The 15,692-nt window shown below is 35.1% G+C and overlaps 1 protein-coding gene across 8 annotated transcripts in view; it reads left to right on the forward strand.

Moving 5' to 3' along the window:
• The window catches only part of LOC127517634 (N-acetyllactosaminide beta-1,3-N-acetylglucosaminyltransferase 3-like), a 133,653-nt gene that overhangs the window by 56,366 nt on the left and 61,595 nt on the right, over positions 1-15,692 (forward strand). For 2 of the 8 annotated variants that reach the window (XM_051903550.1, XM_051903554.1), the window contains exon 12: positions 13,819-14,663. The exons of 1 other annotated variant lie outside the window; for it this stretch is intronic. In XM_051903550.1, coding sequence (XP_051759510.1) covers positions 13,819-14,175 — 357 coding nt within the window. In that variant the 3' untranslated portion in view covers positions 14,176-14,663. Of the gene's footprint in view, positions 1-4,985; positions 5,232-13,018; positions 14,664-15,692 lie in introns of those variants that run through there. 5 more of the 8 variants (XM_051903562.1, XM_051903560.1, XM_051903561.1 and 2 more) reach the window with 4 other exon arrangements.

The following is a 15,692-nucleotide window of genomic DNA, read 5'->3' on the forward strand; positions in this document are numbered from 1 at the left end:
GTACGTGAGGTGACAAGAGGGGGTACGCGAACAAAATGCTGAGTTTCGCCATTCATTTAATTCTACCCCACCTTAAATTAACATTAAAATCGAGCACTAACAGGCAAAATGTCATAAATACATGACATCCGATCTTTTGCCGTCAAACCGTGCAGAGTATGCTGTCTTAGCAAATCGCGCTACATTAGCTACTGCCATTCAATGTACCTTTGTAAAAGTGGGGATTTAGCACTTACTAGCATGAAGAACAAATAGCCTGTAAACACAGACTGTGCATAGAGATCGATTTAAGACACAAAATCTCTTCGATACAAAAACCTTGCGAGTTCTTGTTTTTAATGTTGATAATATACGAGCAAGAATTAAATTTTTTCCCAATATCCACACGATTGCAAATGTGACACTGATTTCATAAAACGGTTCAACAAAAACTCTGAACGAATTGTATGAGTAAACGAATCAATGACACATTTACAAATACAGCCACTTGCTTCGTTACTGAATGAATGACTCGATGACTCACTCACTAAGACAGTGACTTACCGCCACCTACTGGTGGTTTTAGTTTAATATTTAAAAGTATCACTTCGTTTTTACCATCATTGCATATGTCTTTATTGAACCTTTTTTTTAATTTAAAACATTATTTATTTAAAAAGGTATTTATAAAGGTAAAAAAAAAAAAAAATCACTGGAAAATCAATTTAAGGGGGCGACTATTGTTCCTTAATGGAAAAGGTGTGACTGCAGTCTAAGTGGAAGAGAGGGCGTACACAGAAAGATGCTTCAGGGGGTACTCCACTCTAAAAAAATTTAAGAAACACTGATTGAGCCTGTATGCAAAAACAGTGTTTCCAGTTAAATAGAATGGTGAATTTTCCACACTGCTATTAAACAATGCGTTTTTCTGATTTTCAGGTCAATAGAAATGGCAACGTCATACCTTTAAAAAATATATGATTTTAAACCCAGTTAACCTTCCGTTTGTCTATTGACAGTATGACCAGGGGGAATTACAGAAAGCAGGTTATGTGACATACCTGGGTATGTTTAAGACTAAGTAAACAGACAACCTCAACTTTCGGTTCCAAAAACGGAGGTAACTTTCAGGGTGTGTCAGTAGCCAAATAGCAACGTATGTTCCAGGGTTAGTTTGCTGAAGAGGTGTTCAGATGCGTGTTATATAGTATGGTTATATTAATGTAACTAAATTTGTTATATTGTTAGTTATATATACAATAGTATACTAATACGTACATATATATATATATATATATTTATTATAAAGCACTATGTTTATTCAATTCTAATATGTATTTATTTTATTGTTATTCCACCAAATCTGGATTTCAAAGTGCATAATGCACTTTGAGCTTCATACTCATTGGACCCATTCACTGCCATTATAAAGCTCGGATGCGTCAGGATATTTATTAATATAACTCCGATTGTGTTTAACTGAAAGAAAAAAGTCATATATGCCTAGGATGGCTTGAGGGTGAGTAAAGCCTGGGGTAATTTTCATTTGAAAGTGAACTAATCCTTTAATGCAAAGAAAACAAGTTCATATATAAATATAAAACAACACAGCTTTTCATTCTCATTGGCGTGCTCTCTACTAGTCGGTCACATTGCTGTTGGGTGACATTATGCCACTCCTAGCGCAAAAAATCAAGCAGCCCGGCTTTGATGTCTTGTGCCCTTCCATATTCCTCCTGATCACATTCCAGAAATTTTCATCAATAATCCAAGATTTGTTTTTGGGAAAACAACTAGTTGTGAACTAGTTGTGTATACTTAAAGTTTACTACTGGTACACTTATAGTACACTTAAATTTAAACCTCAATTGGGCCAATTTAGTCCCAAGCGGTATTAAAATAGTACATTTACAAGTTTACTACTAGTACATTGATGCTAGTATACTTAATAAAGTACACTTGATTAAATATACTTGAACATTACTTAAGTATACTTGATAAAATGAACTTAAAGTATAGTTCTTTAACATTAACATAGTCAAATTGTGCTAAATCCCAAAAAGAATTACACATATTAAGTATGCATATGTAACGTGCATCGCGGCGCGAGTGCAACCCTCCCTTTCAAACAGTGAATAACGGAAATGAGCGTAAAGGATGTGCACTGTTTCTAGATTTGGACCAGTGACCAGAAGATTAGACTCGCTCAAGAGACAGTGTCAGCAACAAGAAGGAAAGGCAATGGCAACAACACTGGCTGCGTTAGAAACAGGTAAGATATATTTAGAGAAATAATGAATAAAAATTAAATAAAGCAGTGAAATTCAAAACAACATCACAACATGACACAAAAGAAAAATAATGGCAAAAAATAAAATAAATACTTGTTCCAAACAAATTAAATTTTACCTTCTTATATCCCTTATATATTTATATTTTCTATTTAGTTTTGTGACTTATTGATTATTTATGTCTTTTTGACCTAGTTTCAAGCTAAAGTTAATTGACCCTTACTTTGCTAATGTGTATAAAATTCCTTTTCACCTATTTATTCAATTTGTTTTTAATTTGTTTATTTAATGTAGAGTAACTTTAAAATTGAATACAATTCTTCAAAGTGATAACCCAATGAAATACCTTTTTCACTCATGTTCTCCAGAAAAGAAAAAGGAAAAAATATAAAACCAAATAATTAGATGAAATAAAATACAGTACAATTTGAAAGTAAAAAAATAACAGTAGAAAAATAAAAATCACAATAACAGTCTCAATGTGAATTCAGATTTCACTAAATCTCAGTTCCAGTTCAATGCTGCTTGCACGAGATCCTTCTTCCGCAATTGAGTTCTGAGCAACACAGTTCAGTCAGAAAGAGAGGAAAATATTCGCACAACCCTACCACTCCGGTGATTCCTTGATCCACAAAGCTCGGTCCTTATATGGGCATGACTCGCCAGTTCCTGCACGAAATGATGGCTTTAACGAAGCAGGGACAGTTCAAGTTCAAAATCTTCATCATAAATCGCCCAGTGTCCAGGAAACAGCAGCATCCAACTCAGGAAATGATGAAAAAAGAGAAAATAAGAAGAAAAAAGGACCAAAAAAAAAAAAAAAAAAAGGCGGGGAAAAAAAAAGAAAAGGAGAAAAGACCCAACCTTGCAAAAGACAAGGTCAGAAATACAATTAGACATTCCTTTCAAAAATATACATAATTGCAGCAGTTAATCTGCAATTAAACAACATTCAACATATTTAAATTCATTTTCATCTAATATTAGTATATTGAAATTGCATAGATGTAGGGTGACCACCTGGCTATTGATCTGTTGCAGGACAGTAGATATGATTTTGCGGGACAATGCGGGACACATGTGAGACAGATACATTTACAACTACTACGCTATGTAAATATTGATTTACATTTGTTGGCAAACTTGGCATTTGCGCCGACTAATGTTTCTGGCGGTGGGTGCCCACACTATAATGTCAATATTAAATCCTGGAGAGAAGACAATTCTAGATTCACGGCTGCACATGCAGGAGGACAACGCACATGTAATATCTGAGCGAGAGCGCGCACGCGTCCAGTTTTGTGCGAGAAGGGAATCCGCCTGTGAGCGGAGAGATTCCTGCTCGCGCGTTTGATGTGGTCGTGTTACAATAATGCGCGTTCAACATTTATTATATAATAACGGCATAGAACCCGCATTAAATTAACTATTAATGTGAGAAGAAAGTCGCAATCAATTTTTTATTGGTTAAAATGAATGGAGAATATCTGTTTTTTCTGTAGGTGATCGACCATTCGGCGCATGTTTGTTGGAAATATTTAACATCAGGATGGATGATTACATGCTTTAAATCATCAGTTCGGGCAGCTTTGAGCAGCTCTTGAGGTTCTTATCCAGTATGTGAGATGAAATTCCTCACAGCTAGTATATGACGGCTGCACAAATAGATTTTTAAATGCCAGTCACAGTTTTTATTATATTTCTTACTGTGGTATTATTTCAGAGATGAATATATATATATATATATATATATATATATATAATACAGACATAAATGAAATGCGGGACACTATTTAAGTCTTGCAGGACGCGGGACAAAGCTTCCAATTTCGGGACTGTCCCGCAAAATGCGGGACGGGTGGTCACCCTACATGGATGTGCAAAAAGCACTTTTCAAATGACACGCTAGGCCTCGTCTGCCCGCATGACGTGCGTCGCGATCAACCGTTAACTCATAGCTCGAAAACACGACAAAAAAAAAAAAAAAAAAAACATTAAAATAACACTTGTAAACTGCTCAAAGTAACTTTTAACTCTAAAAATATTAGTTAATTAACACTTTCACAAAATATTCTGCATTTTAAATCAAAAGATTAACTTTTATGCGTCTTTTACATACAACTGCTCATAATACAACAGCATTTAATGGTTAAACACCATTTACCAAACATTTACACAAAATAACCTCAGTAATAGAGGATTTATTCACTTCACTTTCCAAGAGAATTCAATTTTTTCAGTTATTAAGTTTCCAGAATGGCAAAACTTCAGGCCTGTATCATCACGTAGCATTCGCGCTAACATTCACCTGTGGTTATTAACTGTTGATGTTCAATTCACACTTTTATCACAAAGTCTTATTTATCATTTATTTCTCTGATACAACTGTTAGTTTGTTCGTTATATATTTCTATTTATCTCTTCTTTTTCAGGATCGCATCAGCTGCTTCTCTCTCTATCGGCTCCACCCGTTGGGGCGGGGCTAACTTTCCACTCCTCTAATTGGACCAATCTTCATCTTATCAAATTAAATAACTTTTCTAAATGAGTTTATTTATTTTATACATTTACTTATTTTCTCCTCACAGATATTAATAAAATAAAATAAAATAACTTTTACAAATTCATGAATGTTGTAGTTCTCTTTTTTTATTTTTGGTTTTTCTCAGCAACAGGGTTTCTTAGGGGGCGTATTACAGAAAGATCTTGGCTGTTTCTCAATTCCAAGAACGCAGAGAACGGACTTGCATTCTCGTGGAGTCCGGTCTTGCCAGGCGACCTTGAAAGAACGAACTCGGAAAGAACGTGAGGACACAGAACGCATCCTTGTGAGAATTGACCCTTCGTCGGGAGTTTGATTGACAAGCGATTTAACCAATCATAACGCCGAATCCGCCATTTTGTCCGACAAAGCAGTCAGGAGTTAGAAGATTAACCTGGTGGACTTGAAATTGAAAAATGGTGTGTACTGACGTCTTTCCGCGTTTGAAACAACATTCCTTCTCATGTTCATTCATGTTTATTTGATGCTATAAATTAACTAGTAGGAAGAGATGATCGGTTCACGAGCCGCTTGAGCTGAGGCGCTACAGCAATCTGTCACGACACATTAAAGAGCCACAAAACGGTTTTTATTTTTTGGATTTCTTAAAAAAATTACACAATTTGAAAGCTGAGACTTTGTTTAATATCATAAGTAGGCTAACCTGTTCTGTCTTGTCTGTCGACGTGTTGTCAGTGTCCTCTTTGATCCGCGATGTATTTTTCACTCTCTGTTGGCGTGACAGCGCCATGGCTTGTCAGACAAAGCAACACCCAGGAAACACAAAACGTTTTTACAACTTTTCACAACGTTGTATTTTGGTTGCAATTAGGTAATGTTGTAGTACAACGTTTTAAAAACGTTTTTTAAAATAAAAAATAATGTAACCAAAATAACACGTTTTAAAAAACGGTAACCAAGTTGGTATGTTTTCTTTAAGTAGTCAAAAAAACGTTAATATCACGTTTGTCTACTACGAAAACGAAACTATACCAAATTGCAACTTTTGGGAGACGTTTTATTCAGGTGTTAAAATTAACGTAATCTGCACGTTGGAATACGACGTTTAAAAAACGTCATGACAGTACCAAAATACAACCATGTCAAAACAAAGACTATGCTAGGGCCAAAACTCGTATATTCTGTTTGTTTTTAATGTGTTTTGCAATAGCCTATAGCCTACTTTCATTTCTACACCACGTTTATCATTTCTGGTATATAAAACATATGTTTTCTTTATTCAAAAAGAAAAAAAGAAAAGAAAACGTAAGTATTCTAAAGCTATATTATATTATAGTATATTATATTATATTAGCCTATATTATATTACTATAGCCTGATATAAACTGACTTCAAACATTGTTTTACAATCTCAATACTGCTTTCATATTCTCATTCCACAGTTTGATGTAGTCCAACATAGGTCTACGATAGGCCTACAATACGTTATCAAGTTTCAGGACCTTTTTCTGGTAATTGACTCCATCAGTATGTAATGTTTTAACTTTACATGCATATGTAAACGCTAGCTGCTAAACTTTTGACATGTTTTAATTGGCGTGCGCGTTTAACATTCGAGTTGCTTGAGCGATCGGATTGGAGTCACCATGGAAACGGAGCAGCAACTCAACCAATTGACAAGTGACAAGCAGGAGCACGGTCTGTCACTGTTATTTTCACTGCTTTCAGGTAAGTTTAATAACTAAAATTACACAAATAATACATACAACTGTTCCTGACACTTTCATACATGTAATTGACAAGCTTCTGTTGAATATTTTATTTATAGAAAAGGTTTGTTGTCTTTGGAAAAAGATAGCGGTTAGCATCTCAACCGTTAGGCTAACTATAAGAGGTAGGCTAACTATTGACTTGAGCTCTTATTTATGAAAGTTTGGGCTTTTAATCACATATTATGTGTAGATTAGAGGTTTTGATAGTTTTGTAAATGATTTGCTGGCAATTTGTCAATGGATGATTAGAAATATAACTTAAAAGTATGCGGTGTACTGTTTATCGGTGACGTCACTTATATGGAGCGTGAAAATGGGCTGAAACTAACGTTATTTCAAACATGTTTTGATCTTTCATGGTAAATAAATGTTGATTAAAATTGCACTGTGATTTCAGGAGCGTCAGATGTATGTATAATTTATATTTATTACGTCCAAACGTAATTAAGTGACATTGTATGAGGAATACTAAATAAGTAAAGCTACAAATGTAAATTCTGGCATCTTAAGACTTTTTTTACACACACACACACACACACACAAACACACACATACATACATACATACATACATACATACATATATATGTTCTGTATATTATTCTTTCTCTTTTCTGCATTTCACCTCTATTCTATTTTTTTATTTTAATAAACCTGACATTGTATACTACATATTGTTGGCCCTGTGACAAATTGTTTATGTTTCTAGATTCTTTTTTATGTTAAAGTTTGATCAAAAGTTTATCAAGTATTCAAAAAATTCATCTCTATGGCCTCTATGGCCATCTTGTTTAACTCTGCATTGAGGACACTTGGTATACAGTCATCAACCTACAGCGAGGTCCAACATACAGGTGCTGGTCATACAATTAGAATATCATCAAAAAGTTGATTTATTTCACTAATTCCATTCAAAAAGTGAAACTTGTATATTATATTCATTCGTTACACACAGACTGATATATTTCAAATGTTTATTTCTTTTAATTTTGATGATTATAACTGACAACTAAGGAAAATCCCAAATTCAGTATCTCAGAAAATTAGAATATTGTGAAAAGGTTCAATATTGAAGACACCTGGTGCCACACTCTAATCAGCTAATTAACTCAAAACATCTGCAAAGGCCTTTAAATGGTCTCTCAGTCTAGTTCTGTAGGCTACACAATCATGGGGAAGACTGCTGACTTGACAGTTGTCCAAAAGATGACCATTGACACCTTGCACAAGAAGGGCAAGACACAAAAGGTCATTGCAAAAGAGGCTGGCTGTTCACAGAGCTCTGTGTCCAAGCACATTAATAGAGAGGCGAAGGGAAGGAAAAGATGTGGTAGAAAAAATTGTACAAGCAATAGGGATAACCGCACCCTGGAGAGGATTGTGAAACAAAACCCATTCAAAAATGTGGGGGAGATTCACAAAGAGTGGACTGCAGCTGGAGTCAGTGCTTCAAGAACCACTACGCACAGACGTATGCAAGACATGGGTTTCAGCTGTCGCATTCCTTGTGTCAAGCCACTCTTGAACAACAGACAGCGTCAGAAGCGTTTCGCCTGGGCTAAAGACAAAAAGGACTGGACTGCTGCTGAGTGGTCCAAAGTTATGTTCTCTGATGAAAGTAAATTTTGCATTTCCTTTGGAAATCAGGGTCCCAGAGTCTGGAGGAAGAGAGGAGAGGCACACAATCCACGTTGCTTGAGGTCCAGTGTAAAGTTTCCACAGTCACTGATGGTTTGGGGTGCCATGTCATTTGCTGGTGTTGGTCCACTGTGTTTTTTGAGGTCCAAGGTCAATGCAGCCGTATACCAGGAAGTTTTTGGGCACTTCATGCTTCCTGCTGCTGACCAACTTTATGGAGATGCAGATTTCATTTTCCAACAGGACTTGGCACCTGCACACAGTGCCAAAGCTACCAGTACCTGGTTTAAGGACCATGGTATCCTTGTTCTTAATTGGCCAGCAAACTCGCCTGACCTTGACCCCATACAAAATCTATGGGGTATTGTGAAGAGGAAGATGCGATATACCAGACTCAACAATGCAGAAGAGCTGAAGGCCGCTATCAGAGCAACCTGGGCTCTTATAACACCTGAGCAGTGCCACAGACTGATCGATTCCATGCCACGCCACATTGCTGCAGTAATTCAGGCAAAAGGAGCCCCAACTAAGTATTGAGTGCTGTACATGCTCATACTTTTCATGTTCATACTTTTCAGTTGGCCAAGATTTCTAAAAATCCTTTCTTTGTATTGGTCTTAAGTAATATTCTAATTTTCTGAGATACTGAATTTGGGATTTTCCTTAGTTGTCAGTTATAATCATCAAAATTAAAATAAATAAACATTTATAAAAATATATGAATGAATATAATATACAAGTTTCACTTTTTGAATGGAATTAGTGAAATAAATCAACTTTTTGATGATATTCTAATTATATGACCAGCACCTGTAATTCAAAATGAGACACAGATGATAATGAAAAAGTACTGAGCATTGTGAATGTAAAAGCCTCACATTATATTAATAACAATAATTGTTGATGTTTGAATTGCATTTCAGGGCAGTTTGTGAAGACAAGAGATGCTGTGACAACCTGGACAGAAGTCAGTTCCAGATCCACCTTCAACACCAGACTTCTCACATGGATTGCTGTCTACTAGCATATTATTTGTTCGCTTCAGAATTAGGTGCATGCAGACAATTGTTTATAACCTTATTTCTTTCTGGTGTTGTGTCGAATTCTGTGACCCACCAAATCATATGACTATAGGCATTGCATTAACCTAATTTGACCTTTTACTAAACCCAACCCTAATCCTACCCTTTTGATAATTAACCATGGTTTTATTATAGTAAAACCATGTGTGTGTGTTTTTTTTATTTATTTTTTGGTGTATTGATTACCATTTGTGTAATCACACAAATATCATAGTTAAAACTGTTTTTGTAGCAAAACCATGGTTAATTTGTGGTAACCATGGAATTATTACAATGACTATATTTTTTTGCTTTTAATCATGGTAAAACCATGGTTAATTTCCATAACCTAGGGTAGGTTAACCTACTAGGGTCACATAATCAGGGTTCCCACTCATCCTGGAAAACCTTGAAAACCTGGAAAATTGATGACAAACTTTCCAATCCTGGAAAACACATGGAAAATGAGAGAAAATGTAAAATGTCCTGGAAAATCTTGTTGTTGTCCTTGAAAATTATTTTTTAAAAAGTTCTTCAGTTTTTTTCTTAGCCAAGAACAAAGAGTTTATCACTGGCCAAAAACAATTACGTGCAGAAATCACTTGCAGAAAGTGCGATGTTCCGGAAAGCTGAGGTTTGACATGTGAGAGTATTATTTTCAATGTTGTTTAGTCTTGTATTGCCACTTGCAGCAGTTAGCTAATGCTATTAACTGCTTTTCACAACAGTGCAGAACTTCGTGAGATTGCGCTGCAGTGATTTAAAAGGGAACTCTTTATCTCACAAATTCAAAAAAATTCTCACAATTGCGGGCTTACATAATTGTGATATAAACTTGCAATTGCATGATATAAAGTCAGAATTGTGAAATATAAAGTCAGAATTGCATGATATAAACTCGCAATTGTGATATAAAGTAGGAATTGTGAGATATAAAGTCAGAATTGTGAGATATAAAGTCAGAATTTTGAGATATGAAGTCAGAATTGCGTGATATAAACAATTGTTATAAAGTCAGAATTGCGAGTTATAAAGTCACTAATTTTATAGTTAAGTTATGGCAACAAACTGTAGCTACGCCTTTTAAAGACTTAGAGAGCAATATATTACTTTAGAGTGTGATCCTTGTCTTTTATTCCTGCTATCGTAAAATTGAAAATGTCCTGGAAAAGTCCTGGAAAATGATCGCTGAAAAAGAGTGGGAACCCTGCATAATTTAGTGGGTTATAGAATTCGGCACTATAACTGTTTGGATCAGCACTTAAAGGGTTAGTTCACCCAAAAATGAAAATAATGTCATTTATTACTCACCCTCATGTCAGTCTACACCCGTAAGACCTTCGTTGATCTTCGGAACACAAATTAAAATATTTTTGATGAAATCCGATGGCTCAGTGAGGCCTCCATTGCCAGCAAGTTAAAGGATTAGTTCACTTTTTGAATGACAATGATAATTTACTCACCCCCATGTCATCCAAGATGTTCATGTCTTTCTTTCTTCAGTCGAAAAGAAATTAAGGTTTTTGATGAAAACATTCCAGGGTTATTCTCCTCATAGTGGACTTCAATGGACTCCAGACGGTTGAAGGTCAAAATTACAGTTTCAGTGCAGCTACAAAAGGCTTTAAACGATACCAGACAAGGAATAAGGGTCTTATCTAGCGAAACGATCTGTCATTTTTTTAAAAAATACGCCTTCCTTATTCTACTTACAGAAAAAACTAAACTGGCGCCGCGTTCAATCTAAGTAGAATAGGGAAGGCGTAGGACATACAGCGTAAGCTTTTTGAAGAATACGGAACATGGAAGCACTCGCAAGGCGATCATTTGTGTTTATAAAGCATATACAGTTGTAGTTTTTAAAAAAATGACCAATCGTTTCGCTAAATAAGACCCTTATTCCTCGTCTGGTATTGTTTAAAGCCTTTTGTAGCTGCACTGAAACTGTAATTTTGACCTTCAACCTTCTGGAGTCCATTGAAGTCCACTATGAGGAGAATAACCCTGGAATGTTTTCATCAAAAACCTTAATTTCTTTTCAACTGAAGAAAGAAAGACATGAACATCTTGGATGACATGGGGGTGAGTAAATTATCATTGTCATTCAAAAAGTCAACTAATCCTTTTCAGCTAATCCTAATCCTGGACACTTTCAGTGCCCAGAAAGGTACTAAAACATGTTTAAAACAGTGCAGCGGGTCTACTAATATTAGTATTGGGTCTTAATATTGTAGAACGACATGAGGGTGAGTAATAAATGACATAATTTTCATTTTTGGGTTTACTATCTCATTAAGACAGCTCCTAGCTGCCACCTACTGGCATAACAATGTAACCTGCAATGAAAGCGCTGAAAAATTGAGAAATCGCTAACATACAGTTTCTCAAAATCAGGTATTTATTGAACAATAATAGCCATTATAAACTTCTTATTTAACATATATATTATTTAAGTTCCGATGCCTATATATCTGTAATTTATGTTGAAAAAAATCCTTAAAATATAAGCATTAGTTTTAGTGCAAACAAGTAATAAGATTGCAATATAATTATTATAATAATCGCAATAAAATAATTTGTAACTAGTTAAAATGAAATACTTTACAATTTACAAATGAAATGTTGTTGTTTTTTTCTTCTGTTATAACATCTGTGCTCTGAAATTTCTTGGAATTTGTTAATGATCCCATATTTAAATTCGCCAGTCATTGCATAATGTTCATGTGTTTTATTTATTTACATATTTACCTTGTTTAGATTTTTTTGTGAATTACCCATATCATGTTACTTTTTTTAGATTTTGTGAATAAATATGAGTGACAAAATTTGTGTGTAGTATAAATTATTAGGCCTACATATATGTTAATGTAGGCTTATAAAATGGACAACAACCAGAGGTCCACGCTACAGGTAAGGTGGTGAAATGTAAAAAAGTACTGCTTAATATTCAGATTTACAGAAACGTTGTAAGCTGACATAATAGCTTTTGACGAATTATAAAGAAATATAAAATACACCACTTAATGTATTTATCTTACTATACAGTTATGTTGTTTTATATATTTGTTTTATATTGTTTTAGTCATTTTATTTGGAAAGATAACACTGTAAAGAAAACATTTTGATGGCAGAATGTGAAGTACCAGTTTGGACGTGGTAAGTACGTTTTTAAAACGTTGCAAGGAGACATTCAGACGTGATAAAAACGTTTCTGCAACGTTGTGAAAAAAAACGTATTTATAACGTAAAAAAACCCCGACATCTGTCGTATTAAATACGTCCGATTAAAACGTTATCACGACCTTTTCACAACGTGAAAAAAACTTTTTTACAACGTTTTTGTGTTTGCTGGGATATCGCGGGGCAAAATAATTGCAATATTAATTTAATAATAAAAGTAGCATGATAATAAGAAAAATAATCAAGGCAAAGGAGTGTCTTTGGAAGGCCCGCGCGCTCATGGGCAAAGTAGTATCTTAGAAAGACTTGCGCGCTCAACTGTGCGCGAGACGGAGGGGAACGTGGGAAATTAAGTATACCTGTTATATATATATATACAACAGTATATATATATATATATATATATATATATATATATATATATAATATACAACAGTATCTTGTGAGAAAACGACCGAATTTTCATTTTTTGCTGAACTATCCCTTTCATAAATTCAGTTTCATGGACAGCCTTGAATCGTGACTGGGTCTGAAAAATCCTTGTTGAGTGAACTTTTGTGCTCATACTGTGAATTGTGTCTCTGTTCTTAAACAGGTACGAAGATGAGAAAGAAAAACGAGAAAATTGTGTTAATTCTCACAGGTGTTGTGTGCCTCTTCATTATCATGAACAAAAATGACACTGAAGACGACGTGACACTGAATAGCAAAGACACAGATGAGATGCTCCGTCATGAAACCGATTTGCTCAGATCTGAAACTCCCCAGCCTTTGTTTTCACGATGTCAGCAGAATACGTCTGCTTATAATGTGACAGGATTTTCTACTCTGCCAGGTCATATCCAAGATTTCCTGCTTTACCGACACTGTAGGAAGTTTCCCATGCTGCTTGACCAGCCTGATAAGTGTGGCGGACCCCTGAACTCTGCAGATGTCTTTCTTCTGCTGGTCATCAAGAGTTCTCCAGAAAACTACGATCGACGAGAAGTCCTGCGGAAAACATGGGCTAAGGAAAGACTGTACAAAGGTGTGTGGATCCGTAGAGTCTTCATAATCGGAACAACAAAAACTGGCTATGAGAAGCGCAGGTTGAATAAGCTATTGAGGCTGGAGAACAATGAGAACAAGGACATTTTGCAGTGGGACTTCAATGATTCGTTCTTTAACCTCACACTGAAGCAGATCCTTTTCTTAGAGTGGATGGAAAGATGGTGCCCAAATGCTAGATTTCTCTTAAACGGGGACGATGACATCTTTGCCAATACGTTTAACATGGTTGAGTATCTTCAAGGTCAAGAGGACAATGATGGAAGTAAACATCTCTTTACCGGGCACCTCATCCAGAACGTAGGGCCTATTAGACACCCTTCAAGTAAATACTATATCCCTGTGCAGGTTCAGGAGTCTGAGAGCTATCCTCCGTACTGTGGCGGAGGAGGCTTCCTTCTCTCCGGCTTCACGGCCAGAACAATCTACAAAATGTCTCACTCTATAATTCTATTGCCCATTGATGATGTTTACATGGGAATGTGTTTGGAAAAGGCTGGCCTCAAACCTACGTCCCACTTTGGTGTAAGAACTGCTGGTCTGTATGTCCCAGGTGAGGACGTCGACAAATTTCACCCTTGCTATTACAGAGAAATCATTTTAGTCCACAGATTTCTGCCGCACATGATTTTTGTGATGTGGAATGAAATACAAAACCCACATTTGCAATGTGGAAAGTGGAATGTGCTTTTTAGAAAATCCTAAACAAAAGAACAGGGTGTGTGATTAATTATAAAGGGAAACATAATAGCTTGCTGGAGTTGATGTGATAAAGCTTGTTTTTAATTGAATGTTTTTATATGAATTAACTTTTTTTCTACACCGGGTTTTACCAATGTCACTTCTCAGATCAATAATGTGGTGTATTGCACTTTATCTGAAATGAAAAGGGTGGCTGATTCCTTTCTCAGCAGTAGTAGCTGTAGTCTTCATGGTTTTTATGTGTGAATTTAAATTTAAATCTTATTTTATCAGGATAGTTAATTAAGTGTATGAAGGGTCATTCACTCTGCAAATGAAGGTTTTTACACCTCTGAATGTTTAACCGTAACAGAGTGCAAATAGGCCTACCTGTGGGCTAATTATAGGTTTTGGAATGGTTCTGCTTTTTTGAATATTTATGTGTACAGTATATTGTGTTTTACTTTACTTGTTACTTTTTTACTTGGCAATAAAGCTCTTTCTGATTCTGATTCGTTTTGAGGAGAAACTTAATACTGTTAATCTGATACATTTCTCTAGACGCTTTTGTTACATTTGCGACTGCAAGAAAACAAAAAAGAGCAGGAAATATGAGCTGAATGCGGGAATCATTTGAGTCGAATCTTTTGATCATTTCAGTTCTTTTGAATCAAAGCGGTTCGCAAATTCAAACGGTTCATCTGAAATATTAATTACTGAATTACCGCGAATCTGAATAGCAAGATACACTGGACTACGCGCAAGTGATTTTAAAAGAAAAGTCTCTGTTCAAGTAAGGTTTAATGTATGTTTTCAAATTTTAAATATAAGATATAGCTACATTATTTTGATAGCTTACGTTTTGACGCGATAAAGTTTGTTAATGTAACATACAGAACTCTCCTGCCTTTTCTAGAAATGTTTTTATTATTAGCAAATACCAACTTCAAAGGTCAAATAGTTATAAAATGCTGTACAATTTACATTTCCTCATGGTGTCATGTAGATGTGTCTTTGTTCTCTTGCACCAGAGATCCACTGAAGTAGAAAACTCACTGAATCGTTCAGAGCAGTTCTCTCGAGTTAACTCTTACATAGACTCCAGCAGCACCTCACCATTGTCATAACTATGGGGCGCCGTTTGTAAAATAAATTGTGTAAGAAAAACTAGTCAAATTCTTTGGATTTAGCTACAAAAACAGATACATTTTAAAAATTCTAAATAAGCTTAATGCAATTAAATTACTTATATAAAATATATAAATAAATAAAATTTCAAAGTTAAATCTAAGTGTAAATCTAAACTTTCTATTTAAATCTAAATGTTACAGTCAGAAAAACTGGGAAGTTGGACAATAAATATATAACAGAATATAACAGCTTGACAGTAAACTGTTTTTGCAGTGTTGTCTTATATTAATGTCCGTTAAAGCAAGACTATTTAAAAAAAAAAAAAAAAAACAGCCAAAAGTGGGATAACAGACACAGCAATGCATCATTTTCTATAAGGTCATGTACACTACCAGTCAAAAGTTTGGAAA

The sequence above is a fragment of the Ctenopharyngodon idella genome, chromosome 8, assembly GCF_019924925.1.
Source record: "Ctenopharyngodon idella isolate HZGC_01 chromosome 8, HZGC01, whole genome shotgun sequence".
Taxonomy (NCBI): Eukaryota; Metazoa; Chordata; class Actinopteri; order Cypriniformes; family Xenocyprididae; genus Ctenopharyngodon; species Ctenopharyngodon idella.